The sequence below is a fragment of the Numenius arquata genome, chromosome 1, assembly GCF_964106895.1.
Source record: "Numenius arquata chromosome 1, bNumArq3.hap1.1, whole genome shotgun sequence".
NCBI lineage: Eukaryota > Metazoa > Chordata > Aves > Charadriiformes > Scolopacidae > Numenius > Numenius arquata.
The window spans coordinates 125,465,175-125,479,421 of record NC_133576.1 but is presented as its reverse complement, the minus strand read 5'-3'; the positions used below and the strand labels follow the sequence as shown (position 1 = coordinate 125,479,421).

The 14,247-nt window shown below is 40.3% G+C and overlaps 1 protein-coding gene across 3 annotated transcripts in view; it reads right to left on the bottom strand.

Moving 5' to 3' along the window:
- Nucleotides 1-14,247, bottom strand: part of PDGFD (platelet derived growth factor D) — a 144,150-nt gene that overhangs the window by 24,362 nt on the left and 105,541 nt on the right. For all 3 annotated transcript variants that reach the window (XM_074148407.1, XM_074148397.1, XM_074148416.1), the window contains 2 exons: nt 8,458-8,517; nt 3,627-3,828 (listed from right to left, as the gene is read on the bottom strand). In XM_074148407.1, the coding sequence (XP_074004508.1) occupies nt 3,627-3,828; nt 8,458-8,517 (262 nt within the window). The remainder of the gene's footprint in view (nt 1-3,626; nt 3,829-8,457; nt 8,518-14,247) is intronic.

The window sequence follows — 14,247 nt, the reverse complement described above, 5'->3', positions numbered from 1 at the left end:
CAGCATCAATAAAGCAGCAACTTCTATTTTATATATGTGTGGTCATTTAAACATATGAGGTACTAGGCTAAATACGATCTGAGAATCAAATAAAATCTGGAAAGCAGATCCAGGTTTCTAATCACCTTCTATTAAAATCAAAACAGACCCTTTATTTCTTTTGTATAGATGTCTATCAGTGCCAAATCTGGCCTGGGAATACGGGACACACAGCTCATGTTTCACAGACCCCTAAACGAGATCAAACTGATCTCAGAAGTGATGCAGTGGCAGTTAGGTGATGTTTTTCACAAAACATGTTCTGCTGTGGTTGCCTGAAATTTCTGATGTGCCAAAATGGAACAAAGTAAAGGGGTTCAATTTTCAATTGCTCAAGGCTTTATTACAGATCCCTTTGAAGTGCTGTATCCAATAACAGTGACGGCCAATGTGTCTTGGAAACTGTAGGCCAAGGTGGCTGTATATCCACTAATACACTGTACATCATAGAATGGTTAGAGTTGAAGGGACCTTAAGGATCATCGAGTTTCAAACCCCCTGCCATGGGCAGGGACATCTCCCACTAGATCAGGTTGCTCAAAGCCCCATCCAGCCTGGCCTTGAACACTTCCAGGGATGGGGCATCCACAGCTTCTCTGGGGAAACTGTTAAAGTATCTCATCGCCTTACCCCTTGTCCTATCGCTACACCCTCTGAGTCCCACCCCATCTTTCCTGTAGGCCCCCTTTAAGTACTGGAAGGCTGCTATAAGGTCTCCCCAGAGTCTTCTCTTCCCTGGCCTGAAAAATCCCAACTCTCTCAGCGTGTCTTCCCAGGAGAGGTGCTCTAGCTCTCTGATCATCTTCGTGGTCCTCTTCTGGGCTCGCTCCAACAGGTCCATGTCCTTCTCATGTTGGGGACTCCAGAGCTGGATGCAGTACTCCACGTGGGGGTCTCACGAGAGTGGAGTATAGGAGGAGAATCACCTCCCTTGACCTGCTGGCCACACTTATTTTGATGCAGCCCAGGGTGCTGTTGGCCTTGTGGTCTGCAAGCGCACATTTCTGACTCATGTTGAGCTTCTCATCAATCAACACCTCCAAGTCCTTCTCCTCGGGGCTGCTCTCAAGCCATTCTGTGCCCAGTCTGTATTTGTGCTTGGGATTGCCACAATCCACATCCAGGACCTTGCACTTGGCCTTGTTGAACTTCATGACGTTTGCACAGGCCCATCTCTAAGCCTGTCTATTTCCCTCTGGATGGCATCCCTTCCCTCCAGCGTGTCGACCATTCCACACAGCTTGGTGTTGTCTGCAAACTTGCCGAGGTTGAACTCTGTCAGGGCTTTACCTTTCCTAACCTGATCCCTGGCTGCTCAGAGATTTTCTCTGTATTCCTCCCAGGCTACCTGTCCTTGCTTCAGCCCTCTGTAGGCATCCTTTTTGTCTTTGAGTTTGTCCAGGAACTCCTTGTTCATCCATCCAGGCCTCCTGGTGTTTTTGCCCAATTTCCTCTTTGTTGGGATGCATTGCTCCTGAGCTTGCAGGAGGTGATCCTTGAATATCAACCAGCTTTCTTGAGCCCCTCCTCCCTCCAGGGCTTTATCCCATGTTACTGTACCAAGCAGATGCCTGAAGAGGCCAAAGTGTGCTCTCCTGAAGTCCAGGACAGTGAGCTTGCTGTGCACCCTCCTCGACACACTAATGATCTTTAATTCCACCATTTCATGATCACTGCAGCCAAGGCTCCCCTTGAGTTTGACATTTCCAACCACCTTGATGGTGAGAACAAGGTTCAGCATGGCATCCCTCCTTGTTGGCTCCTCAGTCACTTGGAGAAGGAAGTTATCATCGGCGCATTCCAATAACCTCCTTTATTGCTTATGCCCTGCTGTGTTGATCCCTCAACAGATATCAGGGTGGGTGAAATCCCCCATGAGGACCAGGGCTTGTGAATGTGAGGCTGCTTCTGTCTGTCTGTAGAGGGTGTTGTCTGCTTGGTCTTCCTGGTCAGGTGGTCTGTAGCAGACCCCCCACCGTAACAGCACCTGTTCCTGCCCTCCCTTTCATCCTAACCCATAAGCTTTCTGTTGGCTCCTCATACATCCCCAGGCAGAGCTGCATGCACTCCAGCTGGTCATTGACGTACAGGGTGACAATCCCTCCTTGATTCTGTTGCCTGTCCTTCCTGAAGAGCCTGTATTCTTCCATTCCAGCACTCTGGTCATAGGAGCCATCCCACCAATTCTCCATGATGCCAATAAGATCATAGTCCTACAGGCATGTACAGTCCTTGAGGTCATTCTCTTGCACAAAGGTCAACAGCCGTAGGACAGTCCACATCCCTACCACTAACCTTTTATTCTCTAAGACAAGGTGGACATGTGCAAAATGCCCACCGGGAATGGCAGCTGGTCTCTGCCAACTCCTGGTTCACGCCCAGCAATGACCCCCGAAAATGACATTTGACCTGGGCCAAAACTAAGCAGAGACCAGGCTGACAAATTAACATTATTGGATTTCAGGGCCTCTGAACACTCCTCAATGCTATTTTCCCTAATACAGATGCAGCTTTTATATCCCTTTTAAGATCAAAGCCTCATCATTTGATAGCAAGTAAGTTACAAACACAGAATTAAAATCCTCTCTCCCTGATTAGCACACGCTTAACACAGGGGGGATGGAATTTGAGATGCAAATAAATGGTAAACTGCACAGAATAAGAACCATGTCTTGGACATTATAATTTTAAAGTCACAAAGAGGAGTGCGTATGAATACATAACTTGGACATGGAAGACAGTATTAAGAAGAGAACTAAAATAAAATATTTCACTCCAGATCTTCTGTGAAAGCTACGGCAATTGTCATCTTGAAGAACCCTAAGATATCTCCTAGATCTGTACTTGCACATAAAAGGGCAATTTCATCAGGCCCTTCAGTGCATGGTTACCCCAGAGCACCACTGTCTCTTCTAAACAGTGTTTCTTTATCATTATGGGTTTGTACTGTTAGCTTAACATCCCTCTGCTTTACCATTTGGTGGATCATTTGAACTAACTGAAGGAAACAAGACACATAACCCAGAAACGTGTGCTTTGTTCAATTACAGGCAAAGATGTTAAACCATAATAATGTTCCCCGCCAACATAATGAAAAAAAGTGAGATGTTCACATCCTAAAAAAAACAGCTGCACATACAGGTGTCTGCACCAGATGCTTCCCTAAGCACATTGTGATAAAAGTGATTATTTCTCACTCAACAGAGAACAATCCCTAAGCAGGGTATTTAAAGGAGGATGATAGTGCAGGTAATTAGGAGCCCCATGCCTTACACATAAAGCAACGTTTAAGAGAGTGAAGCTGAGAACCATCTGTCCTTTACACATGTCCTTTACCTATGTTTTTATTTGTGAATTCATCATAAAGATGGGCAGTTTTCAATCTGATTTCTCGGGCAAGATCCTACTCAGAAAACGACTAAGGATTAAATTACTTAGTCCTGGTTTTAAGAGGTGGTAACTTGCCCTATGGCTCCAACAGGAACACAGGCACCAGAATCTAATTCCTGACAAATGGACATTTCTGTGAGAGAGTGAAGGAATAGCCTGGTCTTGCTCCAAAGTACATATATAGTTCTTTATCCTACCTTTGGACTTCCTGTCATGGTAGCTCCTGCCTCGATAATGGTGGCCACTGTCTGTGTACAAATTCTCAAGATCTTCTTGCCAGGAGTCCGGGTTAAAATGTTTGAGCAGATCCTCCACTGTGTCAAATGCAGCGATGGTCTGATCCAGTGCTTCCGCTGTGAGCGTAGAGTCAGTCACTGATGGAGAGGGATAGGATACCCCCTAAGAGTGACATACATCTCAGTGTACTTGGAATAAATTACAGCACCACTCAAAACAATTGACAACAGTTACTGAGAAACTTGTCTCATTAATGACTGAAACAGCTACTTTGGGCCATCTTTTGAACTCCTTAGCTAGGCCAGGCTTTGTTATGCCTGTGTTTTCTTTTGCAAGGAGAAGAGACACCACAGAACTCCTAAGCACATCCCCAAGGAGATGCAGGGAGTGGAAGTACTGCCGCTGCTGGACTGTCAACATGCAGACCCACTCCTCAAAGGGGATGACGGTTTGCACATATACAAAGATGTAACGGAAATGTCTCTTGAAACCACTGTGATGGCCATGACCACAGAACGGAGGTGCCTCGTAGTGCTGGGGTGGTGCCTTCACAGCTCCACCATAATAGGCAGATCAGAAATCGCAGCAAAGACAAAAGCAACAAGTCCACTAGACTGTCTTTCTTTCCCTGGTCAATTTGGTCAACAAATTTGATTTGGTCAAAGAGTTGAAAAGATGGCCCTTTATTACCAAGAATTAAATATATTACACAACACTGATGAATATCAATTCTCCTACCTTTTTACCAAAAATACAAGTTACTAAGCAAACAAGAAAAAACATAATATTTGGATCTCAGCAATGTAACAATTAATATTGGGATTACCAACATAGTGATATCCTCACAATTATATAATACCAAATGAAATATTATTTCCCACAAGAAAGGAGAAGTACCATTCTCTGATCATATTTGGTTTTCACTGAACTTGTGGCACAGCCTGACTTTGACAGAAAGATTGAAGCAATTCCAGTTTTATTGGAGAGGAGTTTAAACATTTTTAGTAATTGCTATTTAGAATCACAATATTCACTACTGTGGTATCACTTTTTCCCTTGTCCAAGCACAAAGCCTCATAGCATGTATAAAATATATGCAAGAAAAACTATAAAAGAAAATCTGTTATTTTCTGAAGGACCACAATCGAAATACCTGATTTGGTCCAACAAGAAGCATAGTATAGCAAAACAGTTGTTTGGAGTTTGGTTTTGCTAGTTAAAATATTGGGGGAAAGCCTCTAGACATCCTCTTCTCTCATGAAAATGCAGCTCTGAAGTAATGTAGCAGAAATATGTCATTTAAAATTAATGGTTCCCCACAATAATTTTTTGCCTCATCTCCCAAGTAAATGCACATGTTAAACTATTAATCTTTGTGATTAACTTCACTCAGTTGGGTAGTAATGGAAAGGTCAACTCATTTGAGCAAAATTACTCACTTGTTTGCAGGACTGTGTCCTCCAATGCTTAGTAAAATAGTTTTAAAATAAATGTCTTTTAAAATAAAACATTTGTCTTTAACAGTAAGTTATATCACAAAAGTAACGGTTCTTGATATTTTATTGCATATGTTTGCTGAAAGAATGGACAGTCCAAATTATTAAAAACAAGAAGGAGAGGAAATAGTGTGGTCCAGAAAGCATAGCTGAATTTTACTGCTTATTGCTAATAGCACAAGAAGTTTCAGAGGGCCCGCTTACGTCTGTAATGCCTCTACAATGCAGTGGTAAATAAGACACCGTGCAGACGGCTGTAAAAATTCATGACCCACTAAAAGGGAAGGCACACCTCAGAGCATCTCTCCTGACTTCTAAGTGGCTTGGAATAGAGACTGTCAGAGAGATGGGAGCGCCTGGAGTTGGAAAGCTCACGCCAGTGTTGTCATCTAAAACAATGCTGCAGAAGCGACTGTGCTGTGGGCAGGCACCACACAGTATGCTAATGCAGTCTTTGAGGTTACAAAAGAAAAACGCACCCAACTGCTACTTGCTTATTGAGGAGAGCTCAGTGGAGCTCACAGCTCATCTGTGACTGCAGCCCAACAGGGAAACATCAGTCCACGAGTGCCTTTCAAAACCCAGGGAGATGGTGCCAAGGATGCTAAAGAAACAGCAGCATAAAAATCAGGCCTTAGGCGTGTGGCTTAGATGACGTGAGAGTTTTTTTTCACATATTCAACTATGCATTTCATTACAGAACTGCAGGTCAGACTGTGAATTTGCAGGGCCTTTCAAACTCATACAGGCAGCGGGGATTCCCCATTTTCTTTTCATATAAAAGCTCCTGCTCAAGAGATTTGTGCAACCTTGTTCACGCACAGAAGAAAGCTTAAATTTTTCTCAGTGACAGCCAAGTCAAGGGGAATTTTTTCAACAGCTCAGATAACCTCCTGGCAGCAACATCATGTGACAAGCCCAAAATCAACTTCAAAGCTTCCAACCCAACTGCCTCTCTTTTGTCCTGCCAAGATCGAGGCGCGAGCTTTAGAAGAGCTTGTGCTTGTCCTAATCTGCCTTCTGAGATCACATCCATAGAGAGAGCAAGAGGAAGACTGAAATGCAAGAAGCAATGAATAGTTTCTTGCTATAGTTTTTCTACATTATGTACCTCTTCTACATTTCTTAAAAGCGCTGAATACATTTTTAATTTTATGGGACACAAAGGTGGGTTTTTAGTCAGTGCTCTTAGTCTTAATTTCTGTTTCCCCATTCTTTTCTATTTTCTGCCTTCTGAAGCTGACAGGCAGTTCATTGTGGATCACAGCTGTTTGTTGGTCATAAAATTACTATAAAAATAATGGAAAATAACCTAATAAGGAGTGAAATTTGTTTCCGTTTTTTTCTGGGTTTGTCATGCTGGGTTAAGGGCAAAAGTATTGGGTTTAGCTTTCTGAGAAAAAAAAGACAAACCACAAAACAAACCAAAATAAAATATGACTCTGTGATAATGACCTCAGATAAGGAAAAAAGAATTTGCTCACTCTCAAATTTTCTTTCTGAGAGTTATGATGTACCCAGAACCTAAAATGAGTCTTTGGGTTGCCTGTGGGTTCGAGGAGCAAAACTTAGATCTGCCATGCTAACTGAGTATCCGCAGAACAGTATGTCATCTTATCGGCAACGGAAAGGACTGAGCTTGTCCTTCTGCTCCTCAGGACCACAGCAGAATCCACGAACGTTTCTCTCCTGAAGAATTCAGATGTTCTCAGACTTTTTCCCTGGTGCCTTTGGGAAAAATTACTTAACCTTTCTACTCTATTTTCCCTGATGATACGAAAGAGCTAGTGGGTGCAATGCATGCCCAGTGGAAGAAGGTATATTTTATTAGACAGGGGATGGCATGGGAAGACTGATGAAAGTGAGGTTCTGCTTCTAGATTAGCTGTAGGTTTCCATGTGACCTTGGGCATCAGCTTGCTACCTGTAATATTGGTACTGAATTTCCCTACCTGTAACACAGTATTAACAACTTTTCAGAAAAAAATAAATGTGAAAAAACCCCTTTTTTTTCAATATGAAAGGAATACAGAATTATTGTTTGGCGTACTGTGCACCTTACGATGAAGAAGCATAACTAACATGGCGTTTACCATATACTTGATCTCATTTTCATAGTAACCTGATGAGGGAGCCCTAGGCTTACATTTTCAAACATCATCCTACCATATTTTTAAAGAAAATATTCTATCACATGGGGTTTTTTTTTCAACTGCACATTAGAATGAAAATTGAGTTTATGGCTTTCAGTAAAACAGTGTTTTAGCATCTCCTGCTTGGCACGACCAGTAGATCTCAACCCTGCTAACGTTACTACTCAGGACTTTCAGCACAATTAGTTCAAGGCTATCAATGCATCCTATCATGAAAGGCAAGTGTCATTTGCAAACTCAAGGGTAAACATGAGTCAGATTGGCTTAACCTCTTCTAACTTTGACAATACAGAATTTTCTCTCTACTTGCTGCCTGGCTTGGACACTAATCAGTAAAATTTACCTGTATTTTATTTACTACTCCTCCACTGGCAACTCCTGGCAGCTACTGTAGAAAGGTGCCATCACTAAACCCTCTTCCATGAATGCTCCAAACAGTGGTCCCAAATCTGCTTCTCCTCGTTTCACGTGCTTTAAGGGGAGTTTACAAGAGCTGTGACGTGGTGCTTGACCAGCCAGCAGAGTGCATAGAAGAGGACTGTTTGTATGACGAATTCTGATGCTACACTGCCATTCCTCAGCACTTAACTTTACTAGGGAAATGAAAGAGGGGACATGTTTTTGACCAAATCAAATGTAATGAAGAGAAAACTAAAATTTTATACTGGATTACTTGTTTTCCTTCTTTTTTTTTTTTCCCCAAGTCACATTTCACTGCTGAATATGGAGACATCAGATATAATATTTATTATAAACACTTAAAGGAAATCTCAGTATTGACAATGAAAAGCTAGATCCATTTTCCTGCCAGCCTGTTTTAAGTATAGTTTTCTATTTAGGTCAAGACTTTTTACAATTGAAAACTGTAAGGAGTTTATATCTTGTATTTTCATCTTGGAAGGATGAGTTTGAAAGCAAGAAATGTTTCCCAATGGCTATCTCATGCAGTTATAGCAGCTGATGGCATATCCTGAATCTTTTCTCCTTAAAAACACACTGGTTGACTCCAGTATGAGTTGGATAAACACTTATCCTCTGCCAAAGGTGAATACATGGTTCCTCTGTGCCGGTGCCTTTTTAGTGAGTTGAATTCAAGCCATCCTACTAATCCATCCATGGGCAAAATAATAACAAATTACTTACTGAGACAGAGCTTGTGACTGACTCCCAGTTGGTTTCTGAGGCTGCATGCTGGAAATCATCCTAAGGGGAAAAACCCACAGGAAAAATCACCATTAACGCAATGTCCTAAATTAACTGCAGAACCTAAAAAATGTCTCAGTTTTCAACATCTGTCACCTTTTTCAATGCTCTTTAATTCAAGAGGCCCTTGCCACGTGTCATTCCTAAATAGTGCTACTTACATTCAAGTTCATCCCTGTTCATTGTTTATAAACCAGCTCCTTGTGAGCTTGCTGGGGAAAGAACAGGCATTATTGTTTGTAATATGATATATGATCCTTTGCATAGCAGGACTTAATCTGGTCAAGGCCATTAGATTTATCTTCCAACATAAACGTTAAACAACACCTCTGTATGTCTACAATCAGAGTATTAATGCTGTTCCCCAAACTGATCTGTTCTGGAAAGAACGTGGACATGCTAATACCCTGGTACTACGTAGCCAAGGTGAAAAGCAGGGCAATTTAATCCATTTGAAATGTAGTCCTAACACGACTGTACTACTTTTGGTACTTGTGCCGAACAGGACTTCCTCATCTGTGCAGAGCACTGAATGGCAGTATGTCCTTTACATCAAAAAACACAGCCACAGTACACTCACATTAGAAGTGCCATCACACAAAACCTCTGGACATTTATGACTAATTTGAGCACAGGGATGGCATTCATCTCATCTACCTTTGGACATCTACAAAACAAACATCTAAGCTAGTCACTCTTGTTTCCATTTACAGTCAACTAAACCCAGCATTTTTAGGGGGAAAATCATCTGATCTATTTTAGAAGCTGAATTTGGGATGGCATTGCATCCTAAAAATGCCTTTTTCTCTCCATTGTCTATAAAGGAAACCTGGGAGGACTGGCTTAAAGATGTCAAAATTGTAGATATTGACATGTGGTCACCTGAATCCCAATCCCCTTGTCTGACCAGTGACGGGCAATCATTACTTAAACAATGAAGAAGGCATTTCTTTAATCTTTTGGCAGTTTTACTCATTTCCAACTGGAATAATTAAACCATAAAAAATGGGGAAAAAAGCAGCATTATAGAATGATTATTAAACACACACATGCAGTGAATAGCTAATGATCAGCATAAATAGGCAGGTAAGAAAATGGACTGAAGTAACACCGTACCAAAGTTTTAATTTCTAATAATAGATTTTATAATGAAAGGATTTCAAGAAGATGGATCAATGCCTGGGCTCACCATTTTACACTGACTTAGTATCTGCTACGCATTTTTTAAGTTGGCAACTGAAAGGGAAAATGGAAGGGTAGCTGCTCAGCTGATGCTCTCTGGACTCGATGCTGCATTGAACCATACATATATGCATATATTCGATTATTTCTTAGGAATGGAAAAGAGAAAATTGATCACATAATCTGCTAATTCATCAAAATTCTCCTTTCGTTAAGAATGAACAGAGACGCTTTCAGATCCAGACTCAATATACATGGTATTTAACAGTTTTCATTCGTTATAGAAAAATATGCAAAAGTCTCAAAAGTCACAAGATTGTTTATTCAATATTGTTACCACTTCTTCCTTAAAACATTCCTTTCTCTTAAATTTGAGGCAGAAAATCGAGTAATTTCTTCAGTGCTTAAGATTAGTAGAAGTTAAGAAACCCCATCACACTGTAGTGTCACTAAGTGACCACTGAAACTGCAGGGCTATTAAAATGTTAATTACTAAAGTGATTCTTTTCTTCTAGGAACGCATAAGTAAAACATTATTGGTGAAATTTTTAATGCAGGTTTTTTTTTTTTTTTTATGAACAGTAAAGAGATCTGCAAATGCTATGATAAATAAAATGCTATCATAAATAATTCAGGAGCAGTGGGCTACCTTGGCCACATTCTCTACACACTTGGTTGCCCAGTTCTTGACAAGCCCTGATTTAATGTACATAAATGGTTTTGAAAAGCTCATGGATCTCTGGTAATGGTTGCCAGTTGAAAAAACTTGGACATCGTTTCCTCTCTGTCATTAGCTTCCATTTAGCACTTCCAGAAAAAAAGTGGCATTGAGTTCTGAGGCATTATTTTAAAACAGGAACAATCTGCCTCATTAAATGTCTGGAGAAGACCACAGACAAGGAATAATTTTGTGTTTAAAGTGACGGTCCCCTCGTGTTATCTAATTGCAGATATCAAAACTGTTTCTTTAGTATATGATTCTTGGAGATGGTTGATGCCAGGGAATCCCTCCAAAACGCTGAAATAGCCATGTGTACCACCTGCTTCTTGGATCTCAAACCTGATGACTGCACATTTTGACTCTGTGATTATATTTCATCTGCATAAACTATTCTCAACTATATGGCTTTGTTCCACCGTCACTCAAGGCAGCTGCAGTCATTCTTGGCTTCTCGGAGCTTTCAACCTCTACAGTTTGAAGATTATTATTATCTATGGCTTCTGCTTGCAGCTATTTCAAGTAATAATATCAAAGTGGTTCTCATCATTGTAAAACCCTCTCCTCCTTTCTCATCATTGTCCCTAGCAGAACGTGAAGGACAAATCCACTTTCAGTGCTATCTGTTCAATTGATACTACCTTGTTTCCATGAATTTGTGTATGATCACTTGGCTATTATTTTCTTCATTAGTTAAAATGACATTAAAACTTCTAGTTAGAACAACAAAAAGAATACTTTTCTTTTAACTGAACACTGGAAAAACAGGCTGGTAATAATTTGACTACATCACCCTGACAACGGTACTTTTATTTTCATATGTGTGTCATGGTAACATAACAGCATTACATGAGACTTCAGCAAAGCATTGCATTAACTGTTCTAAAAGCTGCAAAAATACAGGCAAAGCGGGGCTACCAATCACCTTCTGATAGTAGCTACTTTTATTGAAGAAAAATGACTTCCGTATCTCAACTTCCAAAATTACACCTCAGCAAGACAAATCCTGAGTCAGTTCTTAGAGTTAAATATGTATGGACATTGATATATTATCTCTGGCTCTGCTTCAGACAAAGATAAGGTACTCTCTCTCTCGCAGACTGACTTTGCCTATAGCCTGTCTCCCACCACTGATCTCCAATAAGTGACAGGGAGTCATGGGGAATACTCTCTTTTTCACCAAAGGCTTTCACAAGCAGAGATTATGAGGCAAAAACATTGCTACGACGGATATAAGAGAATGTAGAGCTAAATAGCACTGATTGCTGAGGCAAATGGTCTGCATCCTGGGCGTCCATGACCTGCAGTAGCACAGGCTCTGCGGGGCTCAGGCCATGGGGTTTGACGGGGTCAGTAGGACAGGGAGGCATCAGGAAGACACCAGCGATGAGGTTTGGGAAGCTCACTGGTTTGACAAACTTCTACAGGTCATGATGCCTGGGACAGGCAATAACCATAGGATGGGCACAACACACTGGAAGCTCTCTCTAGTGAAAAGAAGCAGCCCCATATCTCTATAAGCTCCTCTTTGAACTCTTTCTACTAATCTGCAGGTCCCTGGGGTGACTGGATAGGTTTGGCAAAAGATTGTTTATCTGCCAAAAACTGCTATAAACTACAGCTAAAAAAAAGCTGCTGCTCTGTTTCAGAGAGCAGAAAAGGTTGACAACAGACTTGTGGTTAAGAAGAGCCCAGACAGCACCCTAGACTGATATTTAGGGCCTAGCAAGTTTAATAAGGTCCTCTCCTGAAGAAGCAGCCTTCTCTACTGTGACCTTGTCATGGGAATGGAAGAGAAGTGAGGGGGGAAAGGTAAAAACACAGGCATGTTCTTGGGGCAAGTAAACATGAGAAAAAGGAAGAAAGAAACATATTAAGCAAAAATTAAAAGAGAAGCTGAAAGTGTTTGGCTCTCTCTGTGGTCACCTCATTTGTGCTATTTAGATGCTGTAGCTATAAACTATACAACAGAGAAGCAGCTTCTAGAAGTTTGCAGAGGAACAGGGCTAAGTGATGTACTGAGGCACAAAGCAGATTCTGTAAAACCAGATCAGAGGTGAAATGGGGCATGTTCGAAGAGGTCCAGTGCAGAAACAAAAGGAAGTCAGAATCTCCCACTGGAACTAGGACAGTGGAAGGTCCATAAGAAAAACCTAGAGTAAACTACAACTTGAAAAAAAAATGAGATTAAATTATCCTGACATTTTAATTAATAAAAGGAAACTCGATAGCTATTTTTGAACAGTAGTTAACATGCACCTATTGCATTCAGAGCTATTTGTAGACAGGTAGCTGATAAGCAGATAAACTTGTAGTTAGTAATAATTAATTATAAAAATTTGAAAATAATCCTTCTCTTTTTTTCTCTGTAACAAACAATAGTACCAATATTTTCTCTGAACATTGAATTTATAGATATTACATTTTATGTACAAAGCAACAGGTATTTCAAGCAAATAAAACCCAAACTCAGAACACACTGTGTAACAGCAACAGTGTTAGGTAAGTAAGAGGCAAAAGAAAAGTCACTGTTTGTTAAAAAAAAAAAAAAAAGCTGTAATAAATAACTCAATTTTGTACACTTCCACTGATTAATTATAATTTCTCATGTAGCATTTTAGTACACTCCAATTTCTGTTCTTAGAGATAAATAAAAGCAGAGATGTACACTTTGAAATATCTTTTTTCTTTTCCCATACTTTCAATCCATCACATTTCTAGGTTTCATTTTCATATCATCAGAATGATATTTATTACCACTCATCCTAAGACTGCTGAAAGATACCTATTTTCCTACAGCAGGCTAATCACTAGGAAGTCAGAGGCTGCATTTTTCTTACCTACAGTAACGGCCAAACTACTGCTTTGTTCAATTCTGGTGACCAGGCTTTAAAATAAATGACACTGGATTTGGAAAGCATGCAACAATGATCATTTGTAATCTAGAAATCATGCCTTGCAATGAAAACCTAAACGGAGGCCACTGTCTTTCAAGAAGGTTAGAGGAAACTTAACCTTTTCTCTCCAGACGATAACCTGTAGTTAGCTATAAGAGGCCATTACCAAAGTCAACAAGCTCTTTTATCCAGCAGTGCAAGCATTTAACAAAACCGGGTGGCTGTAATCTGAAGGCAGTAGTATTCAAACTCGAAATACACGCAAATTTTACCACTGATGGCAACTATTACTGGAACAGATAAATGAACAAATAACTTGAATCACATTGAATTTTTCTTTCTATTTTTTGGTGTAGTCCCATAAAGGCAGGCAATCCATGACACCACTATTTTTAAGTCAGTAACAGAAGGTCAGACAGTCACCAAAGTGTCTGATCCCAAATGTGATAGTATGATTCTTGCTCTTTAAAAAAAGACATAAATTGAGCTTCTGAAGCCGAGTTGCCACTACGTATCAGTAGCTACAACCTTATCAGTCATGACTAAGTTAATACTAGTGCAAAAAGATATAAAATCACTCTTGATTTGTTCTGACACATATACTAGCTATAAGTGAGTGGGAAGAACATGATACTTAAAATATCAAAAGTTTAAGGCTGTAATAATGATTTAGGTTAACTGCAGTTTGATACATTCATTAATGAAAAGTTGAAGTAAAACTGAAGCAGAAAAATATATTTAATTACAGTTATATTTGGTCAATACTTGTCTTCATCCTTCACCTAGTTTTGGAATTAGGCATTGCTGGGTTCATATTATCAGAGTGCCCAAGACACTGACATTTAAATGATCTCTCTAAAAGGTCAGATAATACATGCTCAAATGAGACAATAGCTATTCCTTTGAAAAGTCAGATGTCACCTAACACTGCAC